The 23,038-nt window shown below is 33.9% G+C and overlaps 2 protein-coding genes and 1 long non-coding RNA gene across 18 annotated transcripts; 2 read left to right on the forward strand and 1 right to left on the reverse strand.

The window, feature by feature from the left end:
• Nucleotides 1-5,205: 5,205 nt before the first annotated feature.
• On the forward strand, nt 5,206-6,144 carry LOC148867445 (uncharacterized). Its single transcript, XR_016110839.1, has 2 exons — nt 5,206-5,364; nt 5,502-6,144. It is a non-coding gene; the product is annotated as an uncharacterized LOC148867445 (long non-coding RNA).
• Nucleotides 6,145-6,909: 765 nt separating this feature from the next.
• On the reverse strand, nt 6,910-13,749 carry LOC148867446 (kinetochore protein). 12 transcript variants are annotated; one of them, XR_016110834.1, is made up of 16 exons: nt 13,599-13,749; nt 13,390-13,420; nt 13,222-13,274; nt 12,611-12,650; nt 12,426-12,499; nt 12,220-12,333; nt 11,044-11,254; nt 9,705-10,036; nt 9,505-9,633; nt 9,274-9,431; nt 9,072-9,169; nt 8,796-8,887; nt 8,099-8,235; nt 7,474-7,628; nt 7,281-7,377; nt 6,910-7,180 (listed from the first exon to the last, which is right to left on the reverse strand). XR_016110834.1 is itself a non-coding variant. In XM_088981335.1 (15 exons), exons 1-14 carry the CDS (start codon nt 13,620-13,622, stop codon nt 7,308-7,310), a joined length of 1,563 nt encoding a protein of 520 aa, XP_088837461.1. In that variant the 5' UTR covers nt 13,623-13,748; the 3' UTR covers nt 6,910-7,180; nt 7,281-7,307. The 12 variants fall into 12 exon arrangements, 7 of the variants coding, with proteins under 7 accessions (XP_088837461.1, XP_088837464.1, XP_088837463.1 ...); XR_016110837.1 differs by having other exon boundaries at nt 8,099-8,245; nt 13,599-13,748; XR_016110835.1 differs by having other exon boundaries at nt 8,099-8,232; nt 9,274-9,410; nt 13,599-13,746.
• A 3,338-nt stretch (nt 13,750-17,087) lies between these two features.
• LOC148867447 (uncharacterized) lies at nt 17,088-22,815 on the forward strand. 5 transcript variants are annotated; one of them, XR_016109335.1, is made up of 4 exons: nt 17,088-17,294; nt 19,958-20,042; nt 20,716-21,234; nt 22,496-22,683. XR_016109335.1 is itself a non-coding variant. In XM_088975493.1 (3 exons), the coding sequence occupies exons 1-3, from the start codon at nt 17,232-17,234 to the stop codon at nt 20,937-20,939; spliced, it is 348 nt and encodes a 115-aa protein (XP_088831619.1). In that variant the 5' UTR covers nt 17,093-17,231; the 3' UTR covers nt 20,940-21,582. The 5 variants fall into 5 exon arrangements, 2 of the variants coding, with proteins under 2 accessions (XP_088831619.1, XP_088831618.1); XR_016109336.1 differs by having other exon boundaries at nt 17,093-17,294; nt 19,982-20,042; XR_016109337.1 differs by having other exon boundaries at nt 17,201-17,294; nt 19,939-20,042; nt 22,496-22,815.
• Nucleotides 22,816-23,038: the final 223 nt, after the last annotated feature.

Raw genomic sequence — 23,038 nt, forward strand, 5'->3', positions numbered from 1 at the left:
ATATCAAGGGTCTGACTGGTTCAGGGGGTGGAGAAACCCTAAATCGGCCCTCCTAAACTGGTTTTAGAAAAAAAAATAAATAATAATAATAATAATAATAACAGTTTCAATTCACCAGATCCCACACATGTCAGTCGAATAACCAATGGTTTGACCCATGTGCTGAATTCAAAGAGCCTTGGCCCTATAATTGTTTTCACTCATGAGTCTATCTTACTTGTATGGCTAAAAAGGCTTTAGCTAATGATGGTCGAAATTTGTATCATCCTTATTTTTTATCTTTAAATGAAGTTTAAGTTTTAAACAAAACAAAACAAAAAAAAAAAAATCATTTTACTTCTCACAAACAAGAATCCGACTTCAGTCGATGCAAGCCCCGTTCGCAAACGAGAGAAGAGTAAACGACGTTTAGCTCTCACACCAACCCTTGTTCATTCTCTTCCTCTCCTACCGGCGGCCGCAAAGCACATCACTGACAATTGTTAACATTTGCGACCAACAAAAAACCATCAAGTATTGATCCTTTTCTTCTTTTTTATTCTTTCCCAAATCACTCTCCACACACACACACAAAACATTGTTCACTCTCTCCCTATCCAACCAGCAACCGACAGTTGTCTCCTACCTGATATGGAATTTATACTAGCAAATACAACATTTATGTACCTCATGCCTGATGTATATTTTCACATTTCCATCTTATGATTGAGCTAAAATTTCAAAAGCAAAGAAAAAAAAAGCTCTTGTTGCATGAAATAAACTTCAGAATTGAAACGAATTCGGAGAAAAACAGCTCTTGAGTGTTAACAGTCGCTGGTTATGCACATCATTGCCGCTGGTAGGAGAGGGAGAGAACGAAGAGGGGTTGTTGGAAGGAAACCTGACCTGCTCCTCACACAGGGCGTCTCATACGCACACCCTACCATGCATTGGGAATATCTCCCATAATTATAAATTATTATTCAGGGGAGATATTCCCAATGCACGGTGGGTGTGCATGTGAGGCACCCTTTAAGAGCTAAACGCCTTTTACTCTCCTCTCATATGCATTGTTTGCACTAAAGGGCGCGTGGCACATCCTCATGATGGTGTGTAAACAAGGCTTGTACGGACTGAAGTTGGATTTGACAAACAAATAAGACAATACTGAATTTGGAAGGAATACAATTGTAAATATATAGAGTGTAAAACCTTATATTTTGTATTATTTTGTATGTATTTATACTATACATATTTGCATTTGTATTCTTTCCAAATTGATCCCAAAGTCAAATTTAGAGTAAAAGTAAAACAGAATTTATACTTAGCCCTTTTATACTTCCATCCATTTACACCAATGCAAATGACCAGGTTCAGCCTTATGAACAAACGGAAATGAAAAATAACTTCTATGAGACTTTAATCATTGTTTTTTTTTTTCTGAATTTGCAACATTAAAACCATTTTTTTAATGTTTTATGCACATATAAGTATATCCGTTTAAAAATTATAAGATATTATAAGTATATATGTTTAAATATTATAAGATTGGATCATGTTAGATAAAAATGTACACTGTTTGCAGCCCTTGAAGCAACGGCTCCAAGTTTTATTCCACTCACAAACCCCCATGCCTAGGGTTTGTTGGATCCGATTTGAATTTGGATAATTGGATAGATTTTTCTATTTGATTCAAACCCAATTAACCATATGAATAAAGAAAGGAATTCTAGAAATCCAAAAACTGGAAATTATTACCTCAAATACATTAATATTAACCTCTCTCTCTCTCTCTCTTCATCTATCTATCTTGTATATGAGTGGTAAAAAGTGTAAAGAAAAGAAAATAAATGTAGACAAACAAAATAAATGAATTAGATTTTTCATATGATGTTAAGATGTAAAGCAAAGACAAGCATTAACATTATATATACAATACATACATACATATATACATAATAGTGGTGTATCCAAATTCAATCTAATTATTGACTATTAATAGCCCTAATTGAAACTCCAACTACCTATAAACCAAGGTTTGAAATATCCAAATTCGTTTTCTTTGAGCTTTCTTTTGTCCAGCTTATACCAAGGCTGTGTTTGATTTTAAGGAAAAAGTAGGGAAAGGCAACCTTTTTCCTACCTTTTCCTTCAAACCAAACATAGTGACTCACTTTAAATGACACAATGTTCTATGTTGTGCTGTAAAGTATACATGAAAAAAAAAACTTATTTTTTATAGCATTGATTATAAAAAAAATTAATAATAATAATAATAAAGGGATTGCAGTGAAAACATGTAAGTACAAATTTATGCTTTATTTGTGAAAAGAAAAAGAGGAGACATTTTCTTTTGGATCTGAACCACATAAACGGTGAACCTACCTAAGATTCTAGAATACGATAGTTTGGATGGATTGGATGTCTAAAAGCATCAAGGCTGTGTCCATCAATATGTGTGGTTATGTTATTCAAAGCAAAAACAATTGTCATGTCAATCAATATGTATGTATGCATTTGGCTATTTGCTTTGGCAATCAAATTGATAGAGATTTCACATCTTTACAAATGCAAAATTCAAACTATTATAAACATGATTTTTCCCTGGCAAAAGGTTCTGATGGAAATTGCATTTAGAGGAAGTGTTATAGTGACATGAGCAACAGATGGGCAGTAATGGGGTAATGGGCAGTGGCACTATCAGTTCTCTTTAATGGAGCTTCATTTGGTTTTCAGATACAGTGTTTTCAAAAACCAGACCAGACCAGAGTGGACGGTTGGACCAGGAATCGGTCACCTATTAGTTTTGTTTCACCCCAAAACCATTTGTTGGCAAAAAACTGTTGATTTAGTAAATAAATCGTTAATTTGGGTAGTCAAACCGTCAAACTGGACAATAATTTTTGGTCATTTTTTTTTTCAAAATGGGCCATTCATTCTGACCATTTGACCTGGGAACCAGACCCCAGAATGATTCCCTGTCCGGTCTGGTTTTAAAAACTTTGTTCAGGTGAACCAAATAAAAAAAAAAATAGATTCATAAGAAAGAGGAGCATGATTTCAATTGAATATATAAGGCCATTGCCCAATGTTTATTCCAATGATGTAGGTCCTTTGGGAGGGGTGGATTAGATTAGAAACTATTCATTCCTCTTTAATAGAGCTCCATTTAATTTTCAGGTGAACCTCCTTGAAATAAACAATGAAGCTTGTAAGAAAGATTAAGCATGGTTTCAATTGAAATAAAAATGCTAAAAAAGGGCTATTACCCGATCTTTGTTCCAACTTCCAACAATATACGGTCTTTGGGAGGGGTGGATTAGATAAAAATATAATCGTTCCTCTTTAATGGAGCTCCATTTATTTATTTATTTATTTATTTATTTTGGTAGAAATGGAGCTCCATTTAATTTTCAGGTGAATCTCCTTGAAATAAACAATGAAGCTTGTAAGTAGGGGTGGATACAAGCCAAGATTCTCACGAGCTATTCGAGCTTGCCTCGGTTCAGTTTAAACCGAATTCGAGCCTGATATATAGGTTTGTTTGCTAATCGGGACGAGCTCGAGCTTAGTGAAGTCCGCCTCATGAGACTCACGAGCCTAGTATAATAAATAAATCATTTTTATTATATACATGCATATACATATACATATAAATATATAATAATTTTTATTATATATATAAAATTTTTATTTTTTATGTATAATGGTAAATAATTTTTATATTTCTTAATTTTTTGTATGTAAAAAATAAAAATATTTATATATATAATTTTCAGCTTTGAAACGAGCCAAGCTCAAGCACAAGCTTAACACAGTTTCAGCGAGCCGAGATCGAATAACCAAATATTCAGCTTTGCTTGACTCGAATCCACCCCCTACTTATAAGAAAGATTAAGCTGGATTTTAATTGAAATAAAAATATTAAAAAAGGGCCATTACCCAATCATTTTTCCAACAATATATGGTCTTTGGGAGGGGTGAATTAGATTAAAATCTAATCGTTCCTCATTAATGGAACTCTATTATTTATTTATTTTGGTAAAAATGGAGCAACATTTAATTTTCAGGTGATCCTCCTTGAAATAAACACTGAAGCTTGTAAGATAGATTAATCATGGTTTCAGTTGAATATAAAAATGGGTCATTAGTCATTACCCAATGTTTGTGACTTTGTTCCAACCACCTAGGGTCTTTGGGAGGGGTGGATTAGAAGAAAAAATAATCATTCCTCTTTCGTGGAGAACCATTTTCCAGAACCTGAAAATAAACACCAAGCTTGAAAGAAAGATTAAGATGGTTTCAATTGAATATTGAATATAAAAAAGGGCCATTACCTAATACTTGTTCCAAACCATATACGGTCTTTTGCAAGGGCCTGAGGGTCGACTAGATGAAAAACTAACCTTATTTGTCATATTTTACAAAAAAGAGTCCAGATCTGCTGACCACAAAACACTGCACACACCACTTTATAGCTGCATATCAGAAAGATCTCTTGTATAATTTACTATTTATTGTTGTCATTCACTGGGAGATGTTTCTGGTGCAAGGCTGTGGTGTCTTGTACAAAAAATGTGACCAGCATTTTGTGATCAGAAGATTTGAGCTTTGCACAAAGTGGCTGCTCTCATATTAGAACCCACATTCTCACATTTGTTAGCCTGAGATTTTATCATTTATTTTGGTTTATTGTAAAATATGCACACATAAAAGGGTGTGGGCGTGGAATGCACTTGCAAAAACAAAAAAAAAAAAAAAAAACAAACAAACAAGCAAACAAAAGTGTGATTAGACTATTGGAGTGATTATGGGTTATAAAAAAAACCAGGCTTAAAAATCCTAGGAAGATAGACCAATCTAGTAGTCTCATACACATCCCTAACATAGACTGCAAAATTAAATTTTGACCTTTTTTAAAGAAAAAAATTAAAACTTAATTTTTAAAATGCTAGTAACATAATAGATTTACACTATCACATGGTGATAAAATAAGTGATACAAATGTGAATACTAAGATGGATGAATAGAAAAACTAGAAATGATACAAGTAGGAATGAAGGCATCTATATATTCAGTAAGTGATAAAATGAGAGAGAATAAATTATTAATAAAAAGATCATCTTAATTTTTTATAGAAAATATTAGAATTATAAAGAAAGAGAAAAAGGAGAAAAATATAAATAAAAAAAGGTTAAAATGGAGTTTAAGGTTGCAACAAAAAATGGAGTTTTAACGGAGTGAAGAAGGAAAAGAGGGTTGGGGATCAATCATTTTTTCTTAATATTTGATAGAGGTACACATAAGAGAGAACTTTTTCTCTCAAAAAATCTATTGCTTTTGTTTTTGAGGGGACACATCTACTCTGCTTCGCAAGTAGCAACGGTAAGAACAGTGCCACTGCTCCTCCTTCCCTTCCCATCTCTCCATTTGTTTTACCTGATTCTCATTCTCATTCTCCCTCATCCTCTTGTTTTTATTTGATTATTGTTTTTTTAACTTTCTCCATCCTTGTTACAAAGAACAAAGACAATCGGCAATCCTGATTCGTCGCTCCACTATTCATCGCAGTGAAGAAGTAGAAGAGGAGGAGGAGATATGGGAGAATAAAAACAATCAACAATCCTAGTTCGGCGATCCTCCATAGGATGATCGGGATCTCTATTACGCTCTTACAGAGGATAGTTGGCAATCCTATGTCGCCGGTGAATAGAGGAGGAGAAGAAGATGGAAGAACAGTTGGCGATTCCTGTTAAGTTGTTACAAAGGGCAATCAACGATCCTTGTTACAAAAGAAGACGATGGAGGGAGGAACAAAGGAGAAAGGGAGGAGGGAAGAGGAGAAAGAAAATATAAATGGGTATTTTGGAGAACAAAATATAGTCCGCTACCTCTGAGCGTGTTCGGAGGTAGCAGACCCGCTGAACGATTCAAAGGAATTTTCAGATTTCAGATTATGAGTTAGGAGGTGCTGTCGAACGACCCCAAAGCATCGAAAAGTAACAATTTCATTGTTTGGAGGTCGATTCAGTGCTACCAATTTAGAAGGAATACAAATATTAATATGTACAGTACAAATATAAAATATAAGGTTTTGCACTCTACATATTTGTTCCAAACTTAGCTTTATGTTTAATGCAGTATTATTCTTATTTACTATTTATATATCTTTTTGTGTGATTTTTTTTGTTACTAAACAAACTATTGCCATGTAAACCTCACTTGCTTGGCATAGTCAATAGGCTGGCTAGATGGTTGAAAATTTCTGGGCACTTAATCCTACCTAGTGGCCACTTATACTTAACACAACGGGCAGAACAGCTCCAAATGATGCTAAATCCAAGCTGATCTCGTAACCGTTGGACTCCCCAACAAAAATATTTTTCCAACGTTAATGAGAGCCCACACATACAAATAAGGCCTCTCCAGACACCATGGCAAGTGTTTTGCCACTTCATATTCTTTTATCTTTGTTGTATCAGGGACTATCATTGCACTCTACGTATTTGTACTCTTTCCAAACTGAGCTATGGAAAAAAAAGTGACTAGAATAAAGGATTTTCTCTTGTCGTAAGATTGAGTGTTGTTGGAACTTGGAAGCTTGAAGATGATGTAATGAACACGTGGAGTTTTTTTTTTTTTTTAAAGCTGGATCTTGGAACCATTTGAATCAACAGACTGGGTCCTAGCCATCTTGGGGTTCATTGAAAATGAATGAGCCAGAACAGACTTCAAGTGATTTGAACTGCTTGTGGAAACAGCAGCTTCTGCCTGGCCATTTAGGTGGGCTTTGGGTATATAGAATAGTCCAGATTATTGATGGACTGCATGTAAGACCAGGCTGTTGAGACTAGGATTTGGAACAACTGAGAAGCTGCGCATCACAAAAAGTTTCCATTAACTCCTCCAGTGAAAAACTTTCAAACAAAATGAACCAACACAGTCAAAATTTTCATTACAAAAAATCAAACTCACGGACAACAATGTGAACAATCAAAATTTAAGTAGACATGCATTGAGATCCTAGAAAGGAATTTTCTTTTTCTTCTAAAAGAGCAATAGAAAGAACTGAAGTAAAAGGAGTTTCTCAATTTACAAGCAGATAGATATCAAAATAGGTGGTATATCCTGCCTCCTGCAGACACAATTGCGACTTTCACTTGGTTGCAGAAAGTAGTTAGAATCTGAAAATGTGTTCAAACTGCATGTTAAGAAGAGCCAATGGTGAGAGATGCAGTGGAGTAGAATTACTGCAAACAGCATGCTGAAAAGTTAATAGCACAGTAGCGAATGAAGCTTACATGCTCTCTTGGCAAAGGAATTTGGACTCACGTCTCAATCTGGGAGAAATATGTACACAAAATTATGCTACCACTCCCTGTAGACTTTACCTCTTTCCTGCTCAAAAGGTTCAGAACAATACTTGTTTAGATTTTTAGTGCTCTTTCAAGATTATACCATAAACATCTAGCTTGATTGTAATTGGTAATTCACCAAACTTGAGGCAATATTTTGCTTGAGCTACAGTAGTTCAGTAGCACCTTTATCACCAATCACACCATAATTGTAAAACAAGGAAAGACCCCACCAAATCTAACTGGTAAGCTGATAATGGTCTCCTTGATTGTCAGGTGGCTTCCAGACGAAATCTGCATAAAGACAGATTTAATTGCATGTCCCGACAGATTTGCTGCTTGAATGACCTAGGATTTATCCCAATTGACCTAAGTAGATTGGACTTAATTTGCTTTAAATATTTGTCATGTACTGAATCTACTGACATACTTGATCATCAATGGGTAATCTGGTATAGTTACAGGTTGAACAGGATTTGTTCAGCACCCATTTTGGTCAAATGTCTACTAATTACCATGAACACAAAACTCTGAGATGTACTTCCAATGATTCCTGTGATACGGTTGTGCTGAAGTGCAATACCAACTAAACGGAAGTCCATTAAAAATGGTTTTCTCTACGTCTTGGAAGAGGAACAATATCAATGGAGGCATGGACTGAATATAATGTCTCATCTAACTACAGTGTAAGAATATTTCCCTTCTATCAATACTTAAAGAGTGAAGGTCCATGAAAAGAAGGGTGCCAGTTCTATAATTTATACCATGGAGGGTGAACACGTATCAAGTTTCCCACTTCAAGCTCCACATTTCCACAAAATTTTGGACTGAAGATAATGGTCTTTTCCCCATCTCCTTTGCCCTTAATCCCTCGGAGGTTCTGTGCACATTGCAAGCTCTGCTGAAACAAGCTAAAGTTAATCATTAGATTTAATCATCCTACCCACAATACAATTATGTGTATCCAATTATAGCTGACCAGCTACAAATGTAGGCAAATGATTCATAAATAGTAGCAGCTACTGTGGCTTATGGAATATTTCATTATAGCTGTTAGGGGTGCAACTTGGGTGGGATCAGGTTGAACATTTGTTAAAATGTGAATGGACCTGGGGCTGGTGATGTAAATTGTTCAAACCTAAAGGTGCAACTTGAGCAGGATCAAGTTGAGCTTTTGCCAAAATCTGAATGGCCCTGAGCCCAAAGCAGTGTAAAATGCTAACTTGGGCCAACCCAAGTTGCACCCCTATTCAAATCGGGTACCCAACTTGTGCCCCTAATAGCTGTTATATAATTGTGCCAATTGACATTGATTAGCCACCGAAAATGGGTCTTGTTTATGCAGTATAAAACAACAGGCATGCCATTATTCGACCCTTGATGTCTTATCTACTACTCTTGTAACCAAGATAAAGCAAGATTGAATGCCTCAGCATTCACAATGTCAAAAGATATGCACACCTTAGTGTTTTCACCAACAGTACACTGACAAACTGTCAACTTTGCATCCAAGTATCTTGACAATATTTTAACATCAATGCATCCCACTGCATCTGAAGAAACAAGGGGAAGTCGTCATAAACATCAAGTGCATGAATACATGTATGATGTATACCAAACAAAGTTTCTGCTTTGTTTTCCTTATATGAAGTTCTTTTCGTGCTTCCAACTAAAAACCATGTATATATAACAACATATTAAAATTAAAATAGAGGGGACAAAGAAGAGTAGAATTACCATGTGAATTAGCTGATGTCTGCACCTGCTTCAAGAATTCCATATGTCTTTCCTTTTCGGCCTGCATGACTTGCTGCAGCCTTCCATAATATCCAGTTCTGCACATTTGGCAGGCATATAAGTGCATTGGAATTAGAAATTTTCCTTTTCCTTGCAATTAGCTAACAGTATCTACTGTAGGTGACAGGTCAATTGTGCTCACCCTATCTTTTTAGATGTCACATAGAAGTTCCCCCCTTCAGTTGCAGCTGAAGCAATCAAAGCTTCCTGGAATCTATCAGCCATTGTTTGCCCTTTAATTTCTACAGTTGTCAGTTTTAGTTGATTTTGATCATTGGCCTGAATTAGAGGATTTACAGTCTGCATTAATGAAGCATTAAGCAATGATAGGAGACAAATTCAAAGATCAAAAATAAAAATCACAAAGGGACACCTCATCCTCGCTTGATGTTTCACTAATAATGAGCTCATGGAGTTCTTCATTCTGAAGGATTCGATCACCCAGGTGAGACATATTTCTCTTTGCACCAGGCCATAACTTTCTTCCTTTTGTTTTACTATTCTGCACCAAACAACCAAATCAGACAGAGAGCTACACAGGTATCAAATAATTGGTCAGGGAATAACACAAACCATCTTATAGGTCCGTTTCAGTTCACAATTTTGGCCCTGAAAGCCATTCAGAAACTCAGTCATTGAATGCTCCAAATTCCCATGTCCAGGAATGACTCTTTCAACAGATCCCAGATGAAGGTCAGGTTGTGTCTCTTTTTCTTCCTGCAAACCTTCAAGAAGCTCAGTCATCGAATGTCCCATAACTTTATGCTCAAGATTTCCCAATCTCTCGTACAGTTTAGGAACACTGGATGATTTATTATCCTCATCCTTCACCATCAACAATGAGGGTGTCGCTTCCTTGTGTAACCAGTGGCGAATGGAGAACCTGGGCTTCACTTTGCTTCTACCTACAATAGATAATTTCATTGATCTTTGTGTAAAACGCCCATACATATTTATAGACTCTAGACTCATAAGAATCCTAGGATTCAAACTGTTAGACTCATAAGAATCCTGCTAGGATTCAAAAATGAAAGCCTACTATCCTATTTCAATGCAAAGAAGACTCAATAACTCTTATACTACTTATTCAATGCCCTTGAAACTTTAAACATGACCAAACCATAACTAAACAAATCAGACCATATCATTGGACCCCACAGAAAAATTGTAAAATGACAAAAATATCCCTTATGTCCAAAAATAAAATAAAAAATACGTAAATTTTCAGAAAACTCCAATTTTTTGCTCAGCTCCTGCATCACATAATTAAAACTTTCTTTCCTGATTTACACAGACTGACAGAAGATCATAACATTTGTTTACCACTTCATGATATGTGTGTATGTCTATGCGTCTATAATAACACACCCATGTTTGCTACATACTCCAAAACCCATAACTCCTAAGTAAAAGGTCTACAGATATTTTGATGAAGATCACTTTGATGTGTAAAACTTATCGTAGCACAGAATTCATATCCATGGGAAACTATTTTGGTGCATATGGATAATATTTGGGAATCCATTTTGAGAAAAAAGCATATGGGCATGTCGATAAATACATCTATTGATGCAAAACATAAACATGTTTAGACTTTTTAGAGGTGGAGATCATAAGAAAATACTACATGTAAATAGAAAAGAAATTATCCAGGAAAAAGGTGTAAAAATAGCAAGAAGCCAAAGGAAACCAATTTTAAAGTAGAACCTTTGAAGGAAATTATGAAACAAATAGGAGGCTAAAAGGCCAAAAGCATAGTTAAATTTCAAACCAGAGGAAATAGGAACAGCCTCTTCATTGTCTTCTTGAAATAAGGTGGATGGTAGACCTAAAAGGCTCCAATTGATAACACATAGCAAGTGGAATGAAGGACAAGATCCTTGTATCATCCGTAATAGGATAGGAAGAATACCTTTCCAGATTTTCCTGGTCTCAGAATTTGCAGTATGGGAAGAATAATTGCCACCCTCTTTATGTGAAAATAGAAATTTATTAGCTTCTTTAAGAACTGCAGACTGTATGCATGATTCATTTTTGTTCTCGTTCTCAAGAATATGGAGATGATCTTTCTGAAACTTGTTTGCTCCAGAGATCACAGAAAACTTTGAGACCATGTTGTAATCCTTCTCCAACAAATCACAGGAGTTGTATTAGTATCCTGCAAATTAGATTATACAGTTGCACAGAATATTTCCAACCTAAACCATACATTATGGGCAGATCTAGCATACAGGCACTATCCATAAGGTGCAAAAGTTCAACTTTGCCCATGTCACCTTCAACATACGACACTGCATCGGCAGCACAAAGTTAAAAGAGGAGAAATGCCTTAAGTTTTTCTCCATAAAATTCATGACAAGATCTGTCCTTTAAATCAATGAATGGACATAGAGTCCTTACTAATCTACGGCACCAGTAAGAAGAAGCGGCCTATTACAAGTTGATGGGGATGGAAGAACTAGGGGTGGGCCAAAAAGGACTTTTTTTTTTTTTTTTGATAAATAAGGACATGGATTGAAGTAGTGACAAATGATTTAAGGGCCCACAATTTAACAATGGATGGATGGAATGAAAAACAGGACTCCTGTAGCCAACCCCATAAAGTTGGCGCAAGGATTTGATGATGATGATGATTGCCAAATAATACCAAAACAAACACAGATAAAGATTGGTAATTATAGTGTTTGAAAATAAAGAGAACATCACAATTAACAAAGATTTCTTCCAGTTCTGAGGCTTTTAAGCCTCTAGTTCCTCTCTTTTTCTTCATAAGAAGAAATAAGATAGAGGTCCTCTGAAAGTTTTTTGTGTAATGAAAACTAAGGAGCGTAATTATATAGCACCACATTATTTGAAGCTCAGTGCACAATAAACACATAGACACAACATAATTATAAGAGAAGGAATGACATAGGCAGAAAAGTCCAAAAATAATAGAGTTCCATAACATTCTAATGAATAAGACTTCCCTAACAACAAATTCCAAGTTTCTATTTCCATAGTTCCAGGTTTAAATATATACCTAACCTGGATAACCAAAAAGACTAATCTATAGAGCATGAAGACTAAGTCTCATCCTAACACCTACCTCATCATCAGAGATCCTTTCCTCATCATAAGACTTGTGTGCGAATGCATTCTCCCCTTTGCCATCATGGAGACCAGGCAATTCAGACTCCTCAAAAGAGGCACCCATATGCTTCTGAGCATGGTAATTTAATAATGTTGCCATACATAAATGCTTAGAAAAGATTAGATGGTTCAAAAATAAAACCAGATTCAAGTAAAGCATGCCTGAAATGACCTCCAACTCTTTTCCCTTCCAAAACCCAATTCATCAATGCCCACTCCAGGAGGACGTTCACATTCTGTAAAGTGTAAACCAGAAGAATTCATTTGTGATAAATTAGCTATCGTTACTGAAACTACACAAATCTATAATAAAATCAGCAGCATAAGAATGGAACCATCAACTATACCTTTAAGTGTCTCAAGTTGTGATAGAACTGGTAGTTGATCCTATACAAGTAAAACACCAGAATTCAGAACTATAATTTGCATTTTACCTTCAAAAATACTTAATTGAAAAATGTAGTTAAAATAAAGTTGCATGTTTTCTTTTGAAAAAAGGTTATTTCTGTGATAACACAGGTTCTAGTCTGAGAGCGGCAATTCTGTGAAAAAAAAAATGTCAAAGGTTAGGTCCCTATACAGTCTACCCCTCCGAAGACCCCGGATTGCGAGGACCATCATTTGGACATGGCCCTTCTGTTCTATACACGAATAAAATGGAACTAATCATATAGGTTTGTCTTCAAATTATCCGTCCCAATAAAATCTAGAGTTTTCTAAATTATTACGTCGTTAGCCTAATGCCCAGTTCAGTACCCAGCAGAACAATTAGAGTTTTATCTTCTAAGTAATTAACATAAATCAAAACTATAACCCAGTACGTAGGCGACTAAATCTTGAACCTGGTTTTCTCAGTACCATATAATCTAATTAATAACACAAATTCTAGAAACTATCAGGAAAAAAGGGGTGGACCATAGAGACTGAATCGACAAATCATTCAATAATTGTGAATAACCTTCTTCCTTTCAGGTCTACATAAGGACTTTTCGTCCTCAGGGTCTTCGCCATCTGCCAAATAACAAACAAACAAAATATTAATCCATACGAATTCATCCTGAATATCACCATTCCATTTTTCGTTTGACAGATTTCGAGATCACAGAAAATGCCATGGTAAAAGCACCTGAGATGCTTTGATCCGAATCTTCATTTTCCTGCAAACACAGCCGAACAAATTCGACAAGGAAAACATCCAAATGAGAAGTTAAGCATCAAAACAGACACACACACACATACATCTAGTTGACAAGTATGCCGGTGAGATGGAAATTGAGCGGAAGAAAAAGAAGGGAGAGGGAAGTAAGGGGGATGCGGTCCTGAAGTGAGCTATACCGAGAAACAGTTTTGCCGCCACATTTGGTCTGCAGTCTGCAAATCTTGTTACTGGTTTTCATTCCCACGTTGTCTGGGAAAATTGGGTTGATCATCGATAGACGATAGCTATAGTAAACAAGACTCAGTTGGTATCCGTTGGTTTGCAAGAGAATTTTTTGGGTAAATTACAGATTTCAACATTTGTTTGCAAAAAGACATTTAACTCCTCAAACTTTGTTTGCAAAATGACATCCTGAATCTTTCAGATTTCAACATTTTCTCCTCGTTGGGTTAAGGCTGCGTTTGGAAACAACGCAAATAAGTGTGAATGCAAATATAAAGTATAAAATAGTTTATATGACTTGCAAAATGCAAATATAAAGTATAAAATAGTTTATATGACTTGCAAAATTGGGTTAGTTTTGCAGACAATTTTACCTTCTTACAGGTTTTCAGTTGTAATGGATGCAAATATGAATTCCAATAAAGTATATGTTTTTTTTTATCAAACACTAGGTTTGACTTTTTTGGGGATAGACTTGGGATTTTCTCAAAAAGACCTAGCCTAAGCTTGAGTGTGACTTGATAATGTTTTATATACAAAATATTTTTGTACATAATTTTTATTCTTTGTTCATTTTCTATTTTTCTCAAACCATAGTAAGATCTTTTTAGTATTTTTGGGTTTTAAAGTAGTTTAATATAAATAAATTAATTTTATTGTTGAATAAAAACAACAAAATCTTCTTACCCAATTTATATTAATATAGAGGCAAAGCTGACGCAAACCCTACCAAGCCGACCATGAAGGGGGACCGTAGTATGTAAAATAAAGCAGTGAAGAAATTTTCTCATTTTTCTCATTTTTTATTTTTTATTCCATGTCACTTTTTTAAAGAACCAGTGATATGCTCTCATTCCTCATGAAAATTTATCTAAAATCTTTCATCTCCTAAACTTTATCCTAAACTACCTCCCCCACTTTCTCCTAAATTATCTCTTAACTTATCTCTAATTTACTATAGCATTTCACTCCAAATTATCTCTAATTCTTATTTATTCTCTTTGCCACTTTTTATCTAAATTATCATTTTTCAGATTATTCAAATTAAATGTTATTCAAATAATAGAAATTTAACATTAAAAAATAAAATACTATTTCAACATTTCAATAACTACATATCTTAAATAATAAAATACTAAAAATATCTAAATAATTATATAGAAAAAATACTTAATTGTTTAAATATTTCAATAACTAAGTATCTTAAATCCAAACAATGTGTATTTTTAAATATATTATATATTATTTAAATATTTAAATAACTAAACATTTTAAATAACAAAATATTTAACATAACTATATTTTAAATAGTTAAAATAACGAAATTATGCAATAAAATAGAAAAATCTTAAAATAAAAAAAAAATCTTAACATAATATTCAAATTAATAATAATTTAATATTTTTACAAAATTAATAATGAATTCATGCAATAATAGAATAAATTATAATTTTATAGATTGTTAAACTCAATAAATAATTAAAATTATAGAATTTAAATAAAGGTATTTAAATAACTAAATAATATTTTAAATAATCAATTTCACTTACATCAATTAATAATTCTTGAAAAATAACTTTCAAAAAAATAATAACCATTAATAATGATTTTAAAATCTTAATCTATATTTATTATATATTTAATATACTAAATTTAATAATTATTGTATTTTTAGCAATTATTTATAGTTTTTATTATATATTTTTTCAATAATTATGTATAAATCTATTTTGTTTTGTTGTTTAACAAAAAAAAAATTAATAATTATTGAATATTAAACTACTATTATTTAACTTTTTAAATTTAATTTATTATATGTATTGTGTTTTTTTTGTACTTTATTCATTGATATTTATTAAATATTAAATTGTTATTTGAGATTATGATATTTTTTTATTAGCTTAATATATATTTTTAGTATTTTTTGTATTTTTGTATTTATTTTATTTTTATTAGTTATTTATGATAATATATCTTCAATAATTATGTATTTTTGTCATAAAGTTTTAATAATTATTGGAGATTAAACTACTTTTATTAATTAGAGATTAAAATATTAATTTAGATGAAATTAGGGGTGTTGATCACGGCCTGGTTTAATTCGATTTAGGCTATTTGGCCAACCAAATCGACATGGTCAGGTTGGAGAGTTGGTTACTCGAAATCTACTAACGATTAGTAAAGACCAATTAAATCAGGTTGTATTGGTTTGGATTGATTTTTGGTTTGCTCAATTGGTTTTAAATATATAAAATAAATAAATTATGTAATAAACTAAAAAAAAATCTAAAAAGTAGAAAAATAATTATAACATAATATTGTAAATAACTAATTTTACTTATATCAAGTAATAAATTGAGAAAATAACTTTCAAAACAATTAATATTTATTACTAATAATCTTTAATTCTTAATGGAAGATTGATTAAATCCATTACAAATTATAAGTGATGTTTTAGTAAAATGCAAACTATAGGGTATTTTAGTAAATCCATGAAAGTATAAAGGGTACTTTACTAAATGACCATTTCTATTATTTAGCTTTCACTTAATAAATCCTGTGCATCGCACGAGTCCCCACTAGTTATATTATTATGTTATACATTGTGGGTTATTAAGTAGGTTCTCAAACATTTAAAGCAAGGTTCAAAGTATTAATGCATATCGGCCAGTATCGGGAGCGCCCCAATATGCCCCTACAGAGGGTGTATCGGGGTTCTAACAGGTTCAGGGGGTGGAGGACCTTTAAACCGGCCCTTGAACCGGTTTTGAAAAAAAATTAATAAAAAAGTAAAAAAGGACCGATACTCCCCTACCGATGCATCATGCATACTTGATTTAAAGTGCCTTTTTTTTGTCGAGAGAATTCAAGGTATTTTAAGTAATTATTTTAAGCATATATTGACGGTATGAGCATCTACATTCTACAATCTTATATTCAAATAAAAACCGATTGGAGTTAATCATATCCAAATGTGTGAATCCATATCATATACAAATACAAGCGGGTCGAAAATATGGATCACAGTCGAATATGAAATTAAGATAAACGGATACCCTCCTCACTCCATTCAGGGCGAATCCCCAATAAGGGAAATGGGGAAAATTGCCATCCCTATGGATACTGCGTGGAATATACTCATTGTAGTTGTGTGTTCGGTGGAGTACTGGAGCTCAATTTGAAAAGAGTACAAGTATAAATATGTACAATACAAATAAATACAAATTATAATGTTTTGCACTATACATATTTGTATTTGGTCAAAAAGTTAATTATTAAAAGAACACAAAATTGTATAAAAAAAATAGGTATAATAATGCTCTTTTTATAGATTATAAAAATGTCTGAAAATAGATTCTTACTGATAATGATTATTTTTTTACATATCAAACAAACGCTCACAAACACACGAACCGGTGTACATAAATACCCCGCTTCGGCGTTTGTATGGCAAACAAACGGAGCCATAGTTCCACTCCAAATTTCCCATTTTTTATCGAAGAAAAAAATAATAATAAAACACCATATAACTTGAATCAAGGGTAACTGGTAAGGTATAGAAGGAATTGGGAGTAAGGAGTAAGAACATGGCTTCCTCGATGCGCCTCTGCATTTCTGCTCCTCTCCGTGCTTCACAAACAACAAATCAGGTATGAAATAGAAACGGAAGAGCTATTCTCGTAAACCATGTTGTTTTGAATTTTTGAATGCTATCTCCTCTCATCTTTGCCGCCAAGGCATTACCAGAATGACCACTATCTGCGGTTTTTCATCTAACTCCATACCTGAAATCTGATATTATATGCCTGGTCTTCGAGTGCTCAAATGGACTGTGAGCTTTTACCAGGGCGATTTGCTCTGTATGTCGGACCTGAGCCTACTGGGTTTCTCGTACAGTGATTTAGCTGATGGTTTGTTGCATTTAGAACGGTCAATATTACTTGAAAATATGATATTTGAGTGAAGTAGTTCCGGAAATTGTTTGATTCAGGATAACTCGTTCTGGGTTTGCTGATGATATCCTGTCTCTGTAATTTAGTATCTAGCAACACTGTATGCCCACCCATGGGTAGTTCTACCCGGAACCGAATGAAACCGACCTCGAACTGGCCTTAGAACCGACTCTGGCCAATTTTATACAGGGTAGGGTATGGTTACAAATTCTTGGGCCGATTCTAGAGTCTACGGGTTTACCCACCCGATGAACTGGCCTTGAAATAAATCACAAAATAAGGATGTGAAAGATTTAAACATAAACAACTCATGGTTAAAAAGGCCATGGTCTCACTTGACCATTGAGTTAAGTGATTTGATCATTTGTTTTCATTTTAATATTTAAATGTGTATAAAAATAATGTAAAAGTTAATATTTACAAAATTTAAATTATAATGATAAGTTTTGAGCAATACATTAATATATCATGATAATCTATATATTAAATTACTCAATTTCAACAATAAAAACAATGTAAGTTTTAAACTATATATTATATTTATTGAATGTCAAGTTTTTATAAGAATATATTTCTTCTTCTTTTTTTTTTTTTTAAGGGGGACAGCAAAGAAAAAACAGGTTTGACGGGAAGACCCTGGAACCAACACCGGAACCGCTAAGGCCAGAACCGACCTTCACAGGGTAGGTTCCGGTTCCAAAATCCTGGAACCGACCTCTACAGGGTAGGTTCCAGGTTCTGCTATGGAACCGAACTGAACTGAGCAAGTCAGCGTATTTTAACCTGGGTTGTGTTCTTATAGCTCAGCTATAAATGGTTGATTGTTAACAGTTTTTTATCAATAAAGCAAATGAAAACCTAGATGGCACGGTAATACCATATTTGGCATGGCATTACCCATTCTACAATTGTAGTCAGCAAAAAAAAAAAAGATTTTAGTTGCCATATTTGCCCATTACTTATCTTAAACTAATCTGTATTACTGTTTTTACACCACATTACACGATCTCTGTTATAGTAGGGAACTTGATTATGATGCATGCATCTCTGATTAGGTAAACCTTCAATGGGTAAAGAAGTTTGTTCAAGTGGAGAACCCATCGAATTATGAATTATCTTAGTTTCAACTTTCAAACACATTAAAGTATCCTAGTTTAATCTCTGGTCTTGGTTCAAGTGAGAATACCTCCTGTTACTCTTATTGTTGGTGAAAGAAGTATTAAGTAACCCAACTTCAAGACTCCTTTCTTAAGTTGGTTATTTCAAGATATGGAGATATTCCTATTCATCAAAAAAAAAAAAAAAAAAACCAGAGAAAGATATGGAGACATTCCTAATTTGAATTTTGAGCTTGGTTTTCTTGAGGTACAGTACTTAACGTTTCTCTAAGTGAAACAAGTATAGACTAACCCTGCTTCAGTGCTCATTTATTCACTAGGTAACTAGTTCTTTGATTTTGATGTTAACATTTGTTTACAATGACTACGGCTTTTGAATGCCTCTGCTGGTATGGAGTCCTAAAGCTCATAATTCCTGAAAAGTACATTATTTTGGGAATCATTGTATGTTAGACCGATGCAAAACTGCATAGTGACTGAAATGTGCTTCAAATAACCATGATTATTCAGTCAAACGCAACTCATCTATATGCTTCATGTCTAATAGACTTTCTTCTGGGTGGACTGATTTTGTCTTTCATCTTTTTTTCTATCCCTTCTCCACAATGGTGTGGTGTGGTTATGTTTAATTACTTTTGACTAGGTTGGCATATTAGGCTCAGTTTGGAAGGAGTACAAATACAAATATGCAGAGTACAAAACCTTGTATTTTGTATGTATTTGCACTGTACATATTTGTTTTTTTGAGAAAAGGGTAATGTATTAGAGAAACAAAAGATTTACAAACCCTGCTCAGAAAGAAATTGAAGCAGGGAAGAGAAAAGCAAAAGCTGATTACATGTCTGAACTAGATACAAAAAGATTTCTATGATACAAAAAAAGAACTAAAAGGAATATCCTTTAGCTGTCTATGCATTGCAGACCAAGAATAGATTCTTCCCCAAATAGACCAAACTACTGCTGCCGGGACCACTTCCCATAAAATTTTCCCTCTCTTGGACAGACTCTCAAGTTGCCAACACTATACATATTTGTATCTGTACTCTTACCAAACCGAGCCTTAGTATTTCAAGGATTACTGAAGGATCTTGATTGCTAAATGCATATCTGCAGCTTGCTACATGTAATTTCATAGTTCAACCTTACGCTTTCATAATGTCTTATTGGATGATTGCATGCATTTCTTATTTGATGTTTACACGATCAAATTGTTCTCTACATAGTTTTCTGTCGACCTTACAGTTCGATGGGACTGACTCCCAACAGGAAACATGCTCGAAGAAATCAGTTTTGGTCAGCTTATCAAACCATACAACCACTAGGGCAGGTTCCTTCTTGACTCTTCTATTGTTGCTAACCTTTTAGTTCTGCAAAAGTATTCCCATTATTTGGATTGTTTTACTCAGGTTAGTCCTTGTTGTAATTTGAAATTCTACTCCTTTCTATGTTTTTAGGTAAGGTTACAGGAAAGGGCTCCTAGTCTGATCCCTTTGCAGAAATATATCATCATGATTAAATGTTAAGGCAGTTTTCCTCCCAATGTTCCTATTCTGGTGTTGAACTTGGAAATGTATTTAAGAAGCAAAACAATAATTTCTTGCTTTGTTTGTCTTTTCTCCTAATTTCTTTTTCATTATTTTTTATTTCTTCAAAACATATTAGCAACTTTATTTAAGTAATTTTAAGCCAAGGAGATTAGATATAGATGCCTATCTCTTGAGAAGTTGCTTGTCTGAACAATTAATGTTAAGTGTAGTCTTGGTTGGTTCCTTGAGAATGGATTTACTGGATTGTTCTTGCATGTGGGAAACTGCAACTGTCCTCAAGAAGCAGCTTTGCAGTGTCATCTAGTCTTGCCTTCAATCTTCAACTTAAATTATTTGGTGCTATGTATTGTCTTTTCGAAGTTGATTTACTAACAGAATGCATATATTCATGGTGAATTTCCTCTAGGTTCTTCCATGTACAAATACATTAACAAATTCACTGTACACTTGCAGGAATCAAGCTTCTTGTTCCTTGCTGCTTGAGAATAAGCAGCATCACTGTGGATTGTGGTCATTGTGGCCTTTTGGTGGCATCCAGTAGACATATTCTTGGATCTATTTCTAGTCATTCAAATGTTGACTATAGTACCTACACAGTCATGTACGGGTACTGGGTGGGACCTGATGTTGAAGATGGTTGGGGCTATATAGAGGCTTTCGTGGATCAAATCATATGATGATTGATTTTTTCTTGAATTATGTTGCATGGTTTATTTTTCCCTTCTTCACCTTGGAAAAGGTTCCAAATAGGGATGATCTTAACTTAACTGCAGTCAAGATTCAAGAGTGCAGCCAGTGGATGTTGATGTTGTGTTACTCTAGGAAAGAAAATGTTGGGGAAGAACTTGGTTGTATTGAAAGAGCTGCTGAAGATCATCTTTCCTTGGTGAATCAGCATAAACTGCCTCTAAAACAGATGTGGACTGGATCAGGATCCTAAAAGTAAATTCATAACGGCATGCCTCTCTTCTGGTGCGTGGTCCTTTTTGTAGAACTTGTTTATTTACTTATTTACAGTAGGCGGCCTCAATAATTAGAATCTTGTAAATCGGCAACTCCAGTAGTCTGATAGAATCTGAAAACCGACTTATTTAAAATATTACTATTTTCTTGTACCTCCTTTTTTAAAATATTACTATTGTAAGGGGTTTAGTTGGTGAGGGGTCAGCTTGTTTGGGGCGTTTTAGTCTGGACCAGGTTTTGTTTTTACTTTTGTTGGGTCTTCATTAGGAGTTTCTTTTCCCTCAGGTGATTGCTTATCACCTTTTCCTGTACCTCCTTTTTTTGTTTAATAAAATTTTTTCTTTATCTTCAAAAAAATATTACTATTTTCTAATATTTACTAAACAAGCAAAATTTGAGTTTTTTTGTTTTTTGCATATTATGGCCTTATGGGATGTAGTTTATACGGTTACATGTAGGCACATGTAGGCACAACACGTATACACATAATAGCACTGATTTGAATAAAACCAATAGATGATTTCTGGCTATCAGAATTCGTACGATTTCTTTCTTTAATTTGTTCAATTTTGATGGTCATGTATATACATGTAGGCACATGTATGCACAACACGTATACACATAATAGCACTGATTTGAATAAAACCAATAGATGATTTCTGGCTATCAGAATTCGTACGATTTCTTTCTTTAATTTGTTTGATTTTGATGGTCATGTATATAAATATAAATATATGTACGTAAATATATCCATAGTTAGATATTGCATTAATGTGTTATGTGAGTAATGAAGATACACGTATGATTATGCAAAACTCAATAAAGAAGCAACAGTAAGCTGTCCAATGTTCATGCAAGAGATGTACAAAAATACTCAGTTTGGTAATCAGATATACTAGAAGGCCAGAGCTAAAAGAGTTCATTCCTTGGGATATATCCTCTTGCATGACAATCAGATACAGGATTGGCAATGGAATAAAGGAGTTCCCACTATGTTAAAAAATTTTGCCTTTCTAATCTTGTAAGATGGGGTCTCATACTTGATGTCTGATAATTAAATCCATCATTTTCCCCTCTCTCTCTCTCTCAAAAAAAAAAAATCCATTATTTTTGGAAATATTTTTTCAAAAAACTTCAAAGTTTGATTTTAGCCAACTTATAGTTCCACATTGTATTGTACATATAAATATATGTTATTAGAGGCAATTTAGTAGGTATTGATTGGGTTGATTATTAGATCCCTGCCAACTTTTGAATGCTGATATCACAGGTTTCATCATGTCTGCAATGACTTGAAGTCTCCTGCTATATCCTTTGTGAAGTCTGCAATGACTTGTTGCCTTCAAAGTTCATGCTTACATAAAATTTTCAGCAGATACATGTTTAAGACAGTTATATAAAGAAAGCTGAAATGAAGCCCTTGTATGTACATCTAATGATTGATGGTTATTCTCACCTATGTATGTCAGAAGTTTCTCAACAGATGTCTTACACATAACAAACAGAAACAGGAAAAACTCATTTGGTAAGGTTGGTCCTGAAGTTAAAATGGTTCCAGTTTGGTGGAAGTCGCCTGGTTCATGTTACAAAGTTCTCTATTTCAAGTGTTTTTTGCAACATGCTGGGTGCCTTATCCTTGGGTTCTTTACTGAAATTATGTAATTCTTAAGTTCATTGCATTCATTTAAGACTCCTTAGATGGAAAAATTTAGAAGGAAGCTTTTCTAAGAGCTGCTCTCCATGTTAATGGAAAAGCCAGAAAGACATGGAGGAAGAGAGAAAATGATGGCATCTGGAAAAACTAATGTAGGAA

The sequence above is a fragment of the Nelumbo lutea genome, chromosome 3 (genome assembly GCF_056320005.1).
Source record: "Nelumbo lutea isolate HS-2025 chromosome 3, American lotus-T2T, whole genome shotgun sequence".
Lineage (NCBI taxonomy): Eukaryota > Viridiplantae > Streptophyta > Magnoliopsida > Proteales > Nelumbonaceae > Nelumbo > Nelumbo lutea.